The following is a 15590-nucleotide window of genomic DNA, read 5'->3' as shown; positions in this document are numbered from 1 at the left end:
ATTCTGCCGTTTCCAACATATAGCAGCTCTACATTTTAAGCATCAGCAACATTCAAGGTTCACCTATCCACAGCTTGCAAATAGTGGCATAGCTACTAGGGAGCGAAGGACTTGTTCCCCAGCCTTAATTATGGAAGATAATATTTTACTTCTCAAGAAATCCCCTGGAAACTCGCTTTGCATGGGGAAGACTAGAAAAACTGAGCCCAATGAACAAGGTTTTCTGTGCTTTTAAAAGATGTTATTTTGATCCCTCCTTTTAAATGACATCCGTTTAACACAGGGGATCCTGTAGGCTTTTTTTAGGCAAAACTAGTGACCTCACAGCCTTGTCAGCCGGCAGGCAAGGCTGATCACTTTGATGGGTTCGAACGGCTGCATTTCACCCCTTGCCTCACACATCAGGGAATTCACCTAGGAAAGGGCTCCAGAAAAAAGGCAGGAAGATTTCACGTTTTTGCCTCAGCAATATGCAGTCATGCTCATTTAACATGAAACTGAACCTCTGGATGTAGAACATTTTTCACTTGGAGTATTATGGATTTCCTGGTGTCTCTGGGGCCTTTGTTTGCGACGTCGTTTGGCATTTGGGTTTGGGGAGTTGAAAGCTCTGACTGGCAGACCGGGATTCTGTACCAAATGTTCCCGAGGAAATCACAAAGATGCCTTGTCAAGTTCCTATTCATTTTTGAATTACCTGATGTCCCATGTTGTCATTTATACATAAGCAATTGCGTTATATATTCCTGGTGCATCATATTCACAAATTTGTCATAGAGCTTTGCAAACAGAGTGACTGTGAATCAGAGAAACTGAAAAGGAAAATAGATTTTTCTGAGAGCTTTTAGGTCATACACATTTCATACAGAGCTCATTATATTGCAGTATTTAATAGGGAGAGACAAATTCAGCGTGGCAGTGGGGGCATGGCTTCTACAGATAATTATATTATTAATACAAAGGATGAATATTCTGAGTATTTTATGCATTGCACAGCTTCTACTGGCAGCTGTATTAAGGAAAAAAAAGCTGAAATCACTGAAATACAAAACTATTTGTACCTTGCATTTGAAATGAAAGCATGTAATAAATATGTATCATATTTAAAATGCAGTTTTCAGACATCTGATGCTTGTGACTTTCTGGGCTAAAGTCACTGACATGCAAACTGAAAAAATTGTGGTTTGGATTTACACATGTATGAAAAAGCAGAAGATCTGACGTATGTCTGTATGATTTGTTGAGAGGCAAATAGCTTTGGAAATATTTTTTTTTTCAGAATTATTTGCTGCATACATTGCAGGAAGCAGATGTGTGCATCGCCAAAGGGAGCTGATATTCATTAACAGGAAAAAGCTTGTAACTGGGGGGTCTGAGAGCAAGTGGTTAGTGCAGGTTTGCTCTTGGAAAGGGTACGCTGTCCAGAGGCCTGATCCCAATCCTACCAGTGTTGCTGAAAACACTCCTAATTCAGAAGGGCTTGTGACCATGGTTTGAGTGAAGTCTTCCTCTGACATACCGAGCAGACCCCAAAGCAGCCACCCCTTCACCTCTGTCTTAGCTGAACTTCATCAGCTGTTGGTGGCTTGAGTTCTGGGCTCTGCTGCGATAGCACTCTGCGTCCTTTGGTTGCGTTCTGATGGGTCATGAGCACCGTGTGCTGTCAGCACATAAAGGGAAGGCTCCATTTTAGGGCAAATGATTGCAAATACTTGTGGGTGCAATTCTGGACAATTATTTGTGCAGAAAATGTAGGCAATGTAAACATTTAGTTCCTGATCTTTGATTGTAGATGAACAATGAACTGTATATGCAATAGTCAAAGCATCTGTAATTGTTTTTATCTGCAGTGCTTAGAACCCACAACATATGGTAATTTCTTTTGAGAGAAGATGAAAATATAACCTTAAATGTTATGGCCAATTACATGACAGATTATTTATTGAAAATTAATTCGCAGATTTCTTATTTGGCATCTTGTATTCTAACTCAGGATTCAGGTGGTTGGATTCCTGCTATGGGTCTGTGCAAAATCCATCAATGATAAAGGTCTGGACCACCTGCTCACCACTCATACCCAGGGCGGGGGTGGGAAATGCGTTGAGGAGAGGTGCTTTTTTGTTTCCTTGCCATGGTGCCTAGCAGAATTGTTAGCAGAGCTCCTGTCTGGTGCAGAGGTTCAGACCTTGGCTTGGAGACTGTCTGGTTCTGTGTCGCTCTCGTTAGGATCTCCAGACCAGTGCCTGCTACTCAAATACTGTCACTAAGATCGCTTGCTCGAGGTCTAGGCATCCATGTCATTGCATGTTGTGGGTGAGGGGCATGAGCTGATCCCACTACATGCACCCGATTCCTTCCCAGGTGATCTGGATGGCACCCCATTCGAACCCCATTTGTGAGACCTGCCTCTTACTGGCCACCTGCTTCCACGGCCAAAACACAGTGCCCTGCCCACCAACCCACATGGCTTCAGGGCACTCCACCCGGATGAAACTAATAAAGAAAGTCAGAGAGGTGAGTGAATGGTATCATGACACGCAAACTGCACTCTGAGCACCCTCTGCTCAAAGGGCCCCAACCCACCAGGAGCTCTGCCATGACAAAGAGGACCAGGGACTGAAAAGTGAGAGTGGTGGGAAATAGGTATCACAGCCAAGGAGCAGAGTGCCAGGGGCAGGGGGATTAGATAGGACTTGATCTGTTCAGTCTTCTGGATGGTGTGTTTGAATTTGTCTGCTGTGGCAATTTATCAGCTCTTTGGAATTGCCTGCGTACCTAGCCATAACGACCACGGGCGTTCAATATTTGATGGGCTGTGATTTCACTCTTTACCAGCTTCCAAGTAGCCGCCTCTGCAGCATCAGAGGTTTATTAGGCAAAGGAGGCCGCTGTTTTGGCTCTCCCTGAAGAGGCCAAAGTGGGGACGTTACCAGTTTGCCCCCATATTTGCCTAGCTTCTAGCCATCAAGAATCCCTTTGACGTCTCTGCATCCCTAAGTCTCCTTCTTCCAACATCAGTTTCATTTAAATAACACCACACTGAAATTACGATATATTGTTAAATAGATTGAGAAAGCATTTTTCATAAAACCTTTTGCTACTACATCACAGTTTTAACCATCAGCGTGGAAAGAACAAATGTTTATTCCTTCCACTGTATCGGCTTGTTTAACATCTATGTGTGCCCTACCTGACTGCAGGTTTTGCCAAAATACTAAGGGTGAATTATTGTGCAAATCTGTTGTGAAACTATGTGAGTCTGTTGTTAGTTCCTGCTCAAGGGAGTCTGCTGATATGGCATGATTTTTTTCTGAGCTGTCATCTCATGAGGCCAGTGTATCTGTCTAAGGGAGACTCAGGTTGGATCCTTGTCATTAAAGTCAAGGTTTGTGCTCACAGCAAACAGAATTTGTTTTCACTCCACTTTGAGGCAGTCTCGTTTTGAGGTTTGTTAAATAACAGAATATATCCCAAGATCCAGCACCTTCACTGGGAAGGCAGTGACTTCCATTAATGTCGTGCTCCCTAAACTGGAGTATGAATGGAAAGCAATCATTCAGTGAAGTACAGACTTTGCATGATAATCTACGTTTGGGAGACATTTTAGGTGGACTTAGTGGTGTGTGCTTGGTGTGCTGTATGCGGTAGATCTCACTTCACTGTGAAAACCCTGTAAACCCATCCCTCTTCTGAAGCAGCACTGGAAACCCTTGCTCCCCCCTTTCCCCTCAGAGGGCGCTTAGGTTTTACAACAACCTCCGTCAGCCTTGTCTCCATTGTGCCTTTTCCTCCTACCTCTCCTTTCTCTGTTGTTTTTGTAGTGGATTCCTCAGCCTCTGAGAAAGAGGTTTTTTTTTTTCCTTTCTTTTGTTTCTGCTGTGGTTTGTTTTGGAAAAGACATAAAATGCCCCTGGCTCCTTTAGGAAGGGATTGGTGATGGTGTGTACATACGTATTTCCAAAACCAGGTTTTTATTTCCCTGAAGAGGCCAAGATTTAAAATTTGATAAGAAAATATAATTAAGAGTGATCTTGATGCATGTCGCAACTATAGTTAAAACACTCAATTGATATTATCTGATTTCTGTGTTATTCAGTGCAGCTGGGGACGTCTATAAGTAAAGGAAACAACTTTAAGTTAATAAAAAAGCACATTAAATGTGGGCAATGGGATCTGCTCATTATTAAGGGAATGAACACTATTTCAGAAGGAAGTAGCATTATTTTCTCATGCAGTACATTGTAATGCATTGAATTTAGTAACGGGAGAAATAACTATAAAGAAAATGACATCTTTGTAAGAGACACTGTGTAGGATTGGGTAGCTAATTATTTTGGAATCTTAAAGCACTCAAGCATGCAAATAACTCTCTTTTAATTGTGACTTCAACCAGAATACCAGCATTGCTTCATACGACTTACAGTGAAAGAGAAATACTGTAATTCCCCATTCCTGAAAGGTCTTTTTCCATTTTTCAAAGCTCAGTCTTCTGGGATTCAACCCAGCTCAGCTGAGCAACAGGCCAACTGTAAAGCCCTTGCCCATGTGTTATTTTAAAAGCTCCTCAATCCCAATGTATTACCGCTGTTCAGTCTTTCTTGAAAATAAAGGCATATGTTTCAAAGTAATAACCTACCTACAAAATATTTCCCCTTCTGTTCAAGAATTTTTGGATGTCAAAATTATTTAATGACAGTCCTAATTTTTTCAGTCTGTTTTATTTTCTTTTGCTTGCGGTGAAATTAATAGCAAATCAAAGGGGGGAATATGTTCAGTAAAATAAGTTCATTCATCTAATAACATGGATATATACTCTAACATGAAAAGATTTTTGCAAGATTTTTCCCCAGCATTATAAAAAGACAGCAAATCCTGATTTGCAGGGTCAACTCTAACTAGGTTATTCACATACAGCTTAGCAATTTTGTTATATTTTTCTTAAAAAGATTTTTAATAAAAAGCGTTATCATAAATTTACTCAGTACTCACTTTTGCAATCCTTCTTCTTTAGGTAACTCTGACTTACTTGCGTAGGCACATTAATTTTAGCAGGACACCGATCTGAATGAGTGTTTGTAGGATCATGCCATTTTTCCCAATGATGCTCTATAGCACTGAATAGCAGCTTCAGAATTCACCCCTAATTTAGTTAACTACAATTTTTACCAAAATATTATTTAAGGTTATTAATTTTAAAACTTTAAAAGAAACATAGATGCATTACATCTTTAGGTAATGCCATTTTCCTAAATGAGATTTCCATTACAGGCCTGCTGCTGATGTTTTACTTGGAAAATTTGTTTACTCTTCCCTTGGGATCCTGTACGTTGGTTTGATTTATAAATCGTATTTAACCTCCAATTAAAAAGGGAGATTTAGCATGTTTGCTTCCTTTATGTTTGCAGTTTGTGTTTGATTGCTCCTAGTGTTGTTACCATAACCTTTTTGACTGATTATGTGCACGTCACTAAGAACACGAGCTATCCTCTGGGTTTTTAAGGTAATTTGCTCTTCTGATTGAAGGACTAGATATTCAGCTCTGCTCCCTGCTATGCTTTTCCTTTGCTGTGGAAAAATTATTTCTCCAGTAGCTACTTTGTGACTGTGTTTTCAGGACATCAGAAAAGACCCAGTGTTTCCAGAAATTATTTTAAGTTTTTCATTGTGAAAAATGAGGGGTGGGAGGATGCCTGTCCGTGGGGCTACAGCAGCACCCCTGTGGCTAACGCTGCTGCCAGTCCTCCACTTGGCTGGGCAGCGGCTGATCTGAGGCGGCTGTGATACCTCGGCAGATTTGTTTCGTTTGCTCTCGGGGAAAAGCTCTGTGCTGGAGGATCAAGGCAGTGCGCTGAGCTAGGTGATCCAAGGGCAGGAAGGATTTGTTCCATCAAGTCAGTGTTGGATCTGAGAAATGCAAATGAAACAGCAACCTCATTCACTAGAGGTGTGTTGCCCAGGTCTCGACGCAGGCTGAACTGCTGATTCCAGCAGGGGAGTTGGGGCTGGATCACTGTCCAAGCTCATCAGGGCTCATGAATTAGCTAACTTGAGCTTGAAGCCTATGTTGTTTCTCCAGAAACACTTTTTTTTCATGGACCTTTAGAATACTTCTACAAAACATACTTTCTTAGTCTATGCAATAAATTATCTATTTAACAAAAAGATTGTAACAATTACAGGCAAGTGATTCAAATAATTGGAAATAATTACTTTTAAAACAAGAATCATTCACGTTCTTTCAGACACTTACTTTAGCATCTACCTGCAGCATCAAATCTGCTCTTGTTTGTATACACGTAAACCTGAAATGAGATAATTTGCATTATTGCTATTGATGATAACGAACATAAATGCAGGCCTGTGATTTTGAATGCTATGATTCTGGGTTATTTTTTGAAACATTTAGAAGCCACGTGGGAAGGGATCACAGGACAAGGTCTCATTTTGAGGCTGAGAGAACACATATCTAGCAAGCAAAAGGCAGAGAAGGAATAGTAGAGAAGGGGGTGAAATAAAACAAAATAATATCAATTAATTACAATATAGAATTTGGATTTATACCATGATGTCTGAAAGTGAAATCTAGCTTGTGTATTTCTCTGATATTAACATGTCCAAGGCAGGGGAAGAAAAAAACCCCCAAAAAGCCAGGTAGTTTGTCTGACGTGGATTGATTGGGAAGTTTGTTCAGGAACTTGTGCCCTGTCTCTCCTTTCCATGCAGGAGAGGGGAAGCTGAAGCTGTGTGACATATTGTACCAGCATAACCTTCAAAACAGAAATCAAGGTGTGTGTGGTGGTGACCTCTGGTTTAGAGAGGAACTGTTCTGACTTTCAGGAGTCCCAATGGCTAATGGAAATTACTTGTTCCACAGAAAATCCCATATAAGCTTGGTTCTAGACTTGCTTTTCATCCACCACCCTTTCTGTGTCCCAAATCTCAAACTGACTGAAAATGATGACAATAAAAGCCATCTCCAGTTAGTATTGTACCTAAAGTGTCTAAAACTAAAAATCTCTGTTAAAGCTACTGAACCAACTCCTTCACTGATGAAAATAACATGCAGTCCGCTTGTTTCAGCAGCACCATTTTATGTGACCTAAAGCAAGACTTTATGTCCACCTTGGCTTTGAATTCTGGCCTGGATATTCCTTTCAGTGGCACTGGTTATATCAGCGGTAACTTGGCAGAAAGGTACCAGACCCAGCTTGTGATCCTGACCCAGCCACTGTCGTTTTGCAGGTATCTTTGCGATAACATGTTTAACTGAATTTACGAATCGGTGGGAGGTCATGTGTTCTAGGTTTTGAACACAGCTCTGAAATTTGGAAGTACTTATTCTGTCAGTTGTCTTAAAACATTGATAGAAACAGCAATTCAGAGCATTCGTTTCTCTCTGGTCTTTGTAGAAGCTGGACAGTAAGGGCTTTCAAACAGGAACCCTTATTACTTGCACAGCAGAGGTTCTTGTTCAGATAGAACTACATGTTTGTTTGTTTGCTTTTAAAAATTAGATTTCCCTTGAAAAGCAATGGTTTAAATTAAGAAAAAAAATATTTATAAAACTTAAAAACCAGGTTCAAGCAGCTCTGCACTTAAAACAAGTTCTAAGGGTTTTTAAAATCCATAAACACCATGGGGTTCTTGCACTCCTAATTATGAATGTTTATATTTTGGTGTTCATTTCCTCTGATTGAAATACTGCAGGATGAATTATTCATCCAGTATATACAGGGTCATGGAACTTAATCCCTTCCATTTATTTTAAGTGAATGTCATGTTTGTAAAAAGTGCCAGACTGACAGACAAGATTCAACCCTTCTGATAACCTACACTTTGTATCTAAAGCTGTTTAGAAGTAAAATCTCTTGCGGTTAAACTTATTGGGTCAGGTCCTTCACTGATGAAAGTCAGCGATGAAAATCAGGTTTTGGATTTTTTTTTTTTTTTTTTTTTTTTGAGTAGCATAGTTGTAAATCACGTAAGGTGAGGTTTTCTTTATCCCCTCAGCTTTAAATTCAGTCCAGAGGAGGCCTCTGGCTGCTTTGGGGTATGGCACAAGCCTCCCCTGGAGCAGATCCGCACTCGGTGCTGAGCCAGTCCTTACCCATCCCAGTGCTGCCTGCTTGGCTGAAGGCACCCACTGGTGTCCACCTCACCATGGTTGTGAGCGGTAAAGCTTTGTAGCACTGGAACAGAAGGAAGAACGGCTCATTAATTCAGCGAGGCAGCGACAACAGCTCTCCAGCATTGGTGTTCTCCGACAGGTGGCAACTGGTGGTCCCTGCACAGCTGCCTCCATGTCCTGCTCTCAGTACGAGGGCAAGATCTTTCTCACATTCAGAATAGACACTATAAAAACAACAGTGATCACAGTTGTTAGTATTTAAGTAATTTACGTAAAGGGGAAGTGGGTAAAAGGGTTTTTCTGTCTGTTACAAATCAGGATAGGTATTCTTTTAAATTAAGCTTTTACAAAAACTAGTGAATCCTTAGTCAAGTCCCGTCTGCTTTATCAATAACAACTTAAGTAGCACCTCCAATGTAATTCAGTAACAAAAGAGGGCTTCCTCAGTCATTATAGTTCAGAGACTTTCATTTTACTTTGTGCCATAGGACCATACTGAGAAAGGCCACACAATGATAAATAGAACTGGGGGAACATATATATGATTAGATTAAATATATATCAGCAATGTCTGCATTAATGTGAGCTGCTCAGGAGCTCAGACTTGCCCCAAATTGTGCAAAGTGATCAGCTTTTGGTTGCTGAGAAGCCCCTGGCAGCCTCATCTGTAGGAGCTGCAGGAGACCAGGACATGGGCTTGAGCACTGATGGACCAACAAAAAGGTGGCTTGTTGGCACGTTGCCTGGCGCAGATCTAGCCTCGTCCCTCTCGCAGGTGGCCAGACACTGCCCCAGCATGGGATCAGGCAGGGCATAGCCTGGGGACCCTGCCCGACAGGCTGCATGGGTGAGGGCCCCCTGTTCCTGGCAGAAGCCAGGACAGAGCGGGTGAGCTGCGTGGCTGGGTATGGCATGGCAATGCTCAACCTCAGGGCCAAAGAACTGGCCATGTCCTCTTTTATTTACAGGTACACACAGAGTCATCAGCTCCAGGGATTTTTCTACTTTTTGCCTGGACACAGCATTGGATTTCTTGAGTACCAAAAGTTGCCTTTCTCCGCCCATGTACCCTTGGCCTGTGATGGTGGGGTGGGGAGAGCTGCTGGGCACAGCCGTTGTGGTATTTCCCCTTGGCATAATGCAGCACTATGCACAGCTTTGAAGGATACATTTATAGTCTTACTCTTCCTCAGATGAGAGGCTGCTCGAGCATCTGCCTTTTCCAAAGAGGTCTAAGAGGAAGTGCCAGTGGTTGGAGAGCATCCTACAGCATGGCAGTCTGTACAGCATATGGGAAACATTTCCTCTTCCCTGTGCCAGAGGGTGGCTCTGGCTTTTCCCAGAGCCACACGTGGTAGAGGGGAGCGGTGACGACACAGGAGACTGGAGGGACATGTACCTCCTCTGCAGCCTAGGAGGAATCCTTTCAAAAACACAGTCAAGGGTTCATGGGACATGACCACTCAGTGAGGAATCCTACTTAAAATGGGGCTTTCCAGGCACAGCCTTGAGCCCACTGTTTGGTAACAGCCTGCTTGGGAGTGGGCAAGCCTGGAGGAGCAGGGTGGCCTTACAGAGCCCAAAACCCTCTTCCAAGGTTCAGGCCTTGGAGGTTTGTGCTTTCCCAAGGGCTGTGAGACTCTTCAGGGACTTGCCACAGGTATTTCCTGCTTCCAGCACCCCTTTTGGGTGCTGTGCAGGATATCTTTGGGTTGTGGCTTTTGATGTCTCAGTGCTACAGCCTGGCTCTAACGGCTCTACTGTCTCTGTGCAAAGCCTTTTGTTGCTGTTTGTTATAAAACCCAGAAAGGTTCTTGTTCTTGTTTCACGTTCTTCTGAAAAGCACTTTATACATTGGAAGAGGCAGGCAGCTTGGACAACAGCAGCTTTTTAGGGCCTGTCACACTTTTACTTTCCAGTAAAGTCAGTGAAATAATTTTCCATGTGATTTAAGAAGTGTACTAATTTACAGTGCAATTATTTGAAGGTTTGTATTAATTAGTATTGTTGCAAACGCTGATATTTAGAGCTGAGGCTAAAGTGTAATTCTGAGACACAGTAGGGGACGTGTAATTGGAGTTGAAGGTCAGGTCACATATTTGGATTTTCAAAAGAATAAGGCAAGTTCAGCTTCAACAAAGTGTTTATGGATTTGGAATGACAATTATGTTGCTGCTGCAGCTGTATGTTTTGTACTAATTAATACACCTATTGGAGGCTTGTGCCCGGTATCCTGTCACTGTCTCCTGCTGTTTTAGATCATTGTACACATTTATATTGACTCCAGCGGGATTACGGCTTGGTTTCCCAAGTGGCAATGAGAGGATAGTCCAGCCAGGGGAACTGTGAGTTACACTGGTAGGAAACTCATGAGCCTGAAACCAGGCCAGTGCCATTTATGGAGGTAAATACTGGAAATAAAAGCAGGTGCAATGCAGACAGGAACTGAACAAGCAAAATGTTAACATCGCGTGAAGCTTTAGCAGAAACAAGAGCCTGTTTCATTTCTTAACTCTGCACTATCTAGGTTGGGTTTGGTGCTACCAAATGATTAAAAATGGGAGATACTATACGATTTGTTGAATTGATACCTGTTCTTTCATATTCAGATAAGAAATGCTTCTGTGAAAAAATACCGTCCCAATTCTTAAAACATAAACACTATACAAATCAAAAATTAAGCAAGATGAATGATCTTGGTTTGTACCTGTTCTGCTGAAGAAGCATTTACAGGGTGTGAAATAAACCACCAAAGACTTTTTATTTAAATAAGGAGTCATTCATTGTGAAATCCTACTGTGGCAGCCTGAAGGACTCTCCCTTCTCTATTTAAATAGAAACCCTTCTCCCCAGCCTACGGAAGGACCTAGGAAAATAGCTTGCAGGAAAGGACCCAGCCCTGCAATTGTTTTGTGCACAGAAGCCCTATTGAAACCAGGAGAAGCTGTGAGCAAAGAACATTTGCAAGGTTATATCCAAAGTACCTAGAAAACAGATTTTTAAAAGACATCATCAATAGTAATAATACTACTATAGTTCTGACTTATGCTCTGAGCAAACAGTTACCCAAGAGTTTCAGATGTTCCCACCTCCTCCAGCTGCTTGTTACCTCTCTGCTCCAGGGAATGTTGCTTCAGGATCTGTGCCCGCGCCTGCCCACTGCAGCTCAGGGCTGAGCCCACCCTGCTCCGGGGCTGGGGTAGGTGAGGCGCTGGTATGGCTCCCTCTCTCTTGTCACTGGAATGGCTGTGGTCGCTGCACACCCAGCTTAAACTGTGACAGCACCACCTGCCAGGGCCTGGCCGCCACAACCGACACCTCATGTGAGATTTGGGAAAGATGGGTAAATGTTACAGCCCATCTGCTCCCACCCATGGGACCCATTGCCAAGAGGATGAAGGTGCTCAGCAAAAGAGATGGGACAAACTCACCACAAATACCTCCAGTAGCTCTCAAATGTAATGATTAGGTGCAACGTGGGCTTAAGGAGTCTGTGAACAGCAGCTGGTGGGAAGGCGGAGGGGCATGCAGGGGCTCGGCGGTTCTTGCCCTGCTCCCACTGTGTGATCCCTAAACGCCTGTTGCTGGTCCCTGGCTGGGACAGGCTGCTGGGAGAGGTGTGCAGGGCTGACACGGGTCTTAAAAGCAAAGCACAAGGGGGCCACTGTGCCCCTGAAACCCAGCGTGGCTATGGAGCCTCTCTGGGTGTCCCCACCAGCCCCGGCTCTTGTATAAAGCCCCAGCAGCATCTGAGGGCAGTTTCTTTATGGCAGCTCCGCTGTGTCTTACTCTCTTAGAAACATTTTTCCCTTTCCTTTCAGGCACCCAACGGCCTCCCGGCCGTCAGCAGTTTTGTGTCAGCGCCAGCCATGCCTCCCTATGCCACACCAGCCCAAGTGTCACCTTACATGACATACAGCGCCGCCCCATCCAGCTACATGGCGAGCCATGGCTGGCAGCACGCTGGAGGCACCCCGCTGTCCCCTCACAGCTGCGACATCCCCACCTCGCTGGCATTCAAGGGCATGCAGACGGCCAGGGAGGGCAGCCACTCGGTCACAGCCTCGGCACTCTGATGCAGGAGCCAGCCCAGGACCACCACGAGCCCGCTGGCTGGTCACCCCCCCGAGCCCGGCTCCCGGACTGCTCTCTTTGTGCCGGCCATAACTGGCATTTCTCCTCATGACTTGTCTCCCATAAGGCTGTTGGGATTGAAAGCGCTGAAGACAACATCAGAAACTGAGAGAAGTGTGGTGTTGCACTCTTTAAGTAAAGACCTTGTGTCCCTCAAAGGGCTCATGGAGCCTTGTTCCACTCTCTCCTGGTCAAACCACACGTATTTATTCTTAATCATCACAGACTTTCTAAATGTGCAATTGTTACTAAGTTTTGTGTAAAGATCAATAAAGAAAAATCACCACAGAAAATTCTGCTATGCCTTGAATCAGCAAAGGTGGCTAAATGGGAGGCGTTTGCCGATTGCCTAGAGAACAACCTTTTCATCGATGAGGTTATACAATCCACTGCTATTCAGAGATCACTTTTTGGTTGTTTTGTTGGGTTTTGGTAATCAAATATAGAATCAAGGCAGTAGGTGGCTCTCAGATGCTTCTGGCATGTCACCATCCTCAGGCAGTAGTAGTACCTTTGTGTTTTTATCCATTTGTAAATATAGGCTTTTGACAGCATTTGTTTTCACCTTCCAGTACATTTATTTCTTTATTTCTACTTTTTTTTTTTTTTGGTTAAAAATGTGACTTTCTAGCTATTTTCTCTGTCTTTGCATGGTGGGGTGATAGCCTCAGGTGGTAAGGTTTAGGTAAGTTTTTTTTTCATCATGTTTTTGTGCCTACAGTGGAGGATTCAACACCTCATGAAATGCAGTTATCTCTGTAGCAGAAGATTTGAAGCCAGGAATCCAGCCAAGTAACTCTCCCCCAGCTACAGCCAGCCTCCCAGATTCATGAAACACCACATTCGTGTTAAATGTACAAGCAGAGATGGGTGGAAAGTATCTGAACAAAACTGAAAACTGTGGAGGAAGATGCCGTTAGTGTGCAGCTGTGCAGAGATGCTTACAAAGCTGTGTCAGCCAACAAACCCACTGAGAAACAGAATTGTACCATCCTTGTCAGCTCACTTGTGTCCGGCATTTTTGTCCCCAAGGTTATGTTGTAACTTTTTCAAGAGGAAGTTGGCTTTAATTTCTGCTTTAATGGATGTAAAATATGGCTCTTGGTAAAGTTTACATTGTTGTTCTAAAGCCTTTTATTCCCTAATAGGTATACTGGTGGTGGTGCTACAAACACAGATATTATTTAATATTAACAGATACCCTTTCTACATTTCTGTATCCAGTGGCAAGTACTCTGTGCCAGTTATTTTGCTTTAAACTTTAATCCCAAGAGAACTAACGTTCTGATCTTTGAAAATTTACCTGTTTTCCTTGGGCAATAATAAAGTTCTGACTATTATTCCAGAATGCTTTCCCCATGCTGTAGGTATGTTCAGAATATGAATGTGGAAAAAAAAAATTAAGCCTGGTGTGACATTTCATATTCTTCATAGAATATTAATATATTGTTGTTTTTTTTATAAATGTTGTGCAATAACTTAAATTACACTAGAGATAGTTAAAGCAGAGGAGAAAACGTCATTCTTCAAATTTTGCTCTATCTGCATACCATATTAAACATTCATTCAGTGGGAAGGTAAAATACAGTCCCCTCTTAAAATATAGACGTCTCTATGTATTTCCAGCTTTCATCGCCGAGACAGCTGTGGGTGAATTTTCATAATCTAAGTAATCAGTACATATGTTATGTACAGTATATCCGCTGAAATATAGATGGAGTCGACTGGCTGCTGCCACCTTTGCTTTTTTGCATTAAAAAGTAGTTAATGGAACCGTATTTCTGTAAAGAACGCAGGTATTGTATTATGGACCTAAGGAAAGAAAGAGCTCATCTCGGATGTGATCCCGGATTCTTCAGCCTCAAAGGCATTCAACAGCTGTTTAGCTTTAACGAGATGCTGAAACCCTTGTTACTCAGTAGAACGCTTTTTAAAGAACGTTTCTTTGAAACCACTAAAGGTAACGCACACACAAGTGCCCTTCCACTCTGCTGCACTGTTCATGATGTGACAGACATTATCCTACCTTTATGCAGTTGTAGCTGAAATAAGATGAGCCTTAACACCATGGAAAAGAAATTGGTTTAATTCTAGACTTAGCTCTTCGCTAAAAATAAAATGGAGGAAAAAAAAAGATAAGAAGAAGATCACGAGTAAATAAATGACTAAGTTGGCAATGGGATTTTAGCTTTAAACCTAGTTGTTTTACTGGATTATAGAATTATTAAGTCCACCTATTGTAACCATATAGCACAAACAAGGTACATAAAAGGAAAAAAAAAAAAGACCCAACTTGGAAAAGGAAGAAGAGTCTCCGTAGCACAGCTTTTTGTGCTCCAAGAATTATGAAGCCTGTGACAAAGTGTGCCTATATTAAAAGTTTTCAAAATTTTCCTGAGCAACAAGAGGCCATTTCTGGAATAAAAGTTGTTTTTCCTGACATTCCCACGAGGCATTAGTGTGTTTTGGACAATCCTTAAAGAGACACATCCTTAGCTTGTATCAGTTTGCATTATCTTGGCTTCAGCTAAATGAGGACAATTTCTAAAGCAAGGGACAAGACATGATGTTCATTACTCTGCGTATGGGAATACACCATCACAAACCACTTTTGTTTTGTGTTTAGGTACAGCTCTCTGCGTATCTGCCTGCTGTATATAATACCTTATCCCCAAGCAGAAGGTCAGTCGGGCTGTGTGCAGAAAGTGGTACTCAGTGTGAGCAAAGGTTCCTGACCTTGGCTCTTGGTGAACTGCTTGTGATGGATTTTTTTGGTGTGAATTTTTATAACTTTTTTTTTTTTAATGTAAGCCTATGATGCAGAATATTCCTTTGCCCAAGGATATTTTTCCCTGCTTATACCTAAAGTTAAACTGCAAAACATAACAAGTTAGCTTATTTGCCACACAACTTAGGCCACTTTACAATAAACAAAGGAGAAAAAGGGCTTTTTATTTTTAATTTTTTAAATAATAAACAGGGATCAACTGCTGCTGTCAGGGAAAGGGGTATAAATCTGGAGTGAACCCACTGAGGTGAATGGATTAATTTGGGAAATATGCAGTATATGTGAGTGCAGAATGTAAGTTTTTAATCTGAAATCCTGCACTCCATTCCCAGTGTCACATGTTTTTAAAGAAACCAATGAAGTCTAATACTCCCTTCTATGACATTCCCGCTGTGTTTGCATGGTCCTGCTACAGCTGACCTCCAGTGTAAAAGTGAATCAGAGCCCTAATTACACCAGGAGCTATGGGGGACTGGGCTGGCGTGTTCGTGCGTTTGTTTTCTAAAAAAAACCCCAAAAAACAAAAACCAAAAAAACCCC

The 15590-nt window shown here is 42.4% G+C and overlaps 1 protein-coding gene across 2 annotated transcripts in view; it reads left to right on the top strand.

Moving 5' to 3' along the window:
- The window catches only part of PAX9 (paired box 9), a 34405-nt gene extending 18815 nt beyond the window's left edge, over positions 1 to 15590 (top strand). For both annotated transcript variants that reach the window (XM_080394338.1, XM_080394337.1), the window contains exon 4: positions 11950 to 15590. In XM_080394338.1, coding sequence (XP_080250464.1) covers positions 11950 to 12204 — 255 coding nt within the window. In that variant the 3' untranslated portion in view covers positions 12205 to 15590. The remainder of the gene's footprint in view (positions 1 to 11949) is intronic.

This window comes from Falco punctatus (genome assembly GCF_963210335.1).
Source record: "Falco punctatus genome assembly, chromosome: 7".
NCBI classification, from domain to species: Eukaryota; Metazoa; Chordata; class Aves; order Falconiformes; family Falconidae; genus Falco; species Falco punctatus.
The sequence above is the reverse complement of the archived record's forward strand: the minus strand, read 5'-3'. Positions and strand labels throughout refer to the sequence as shown.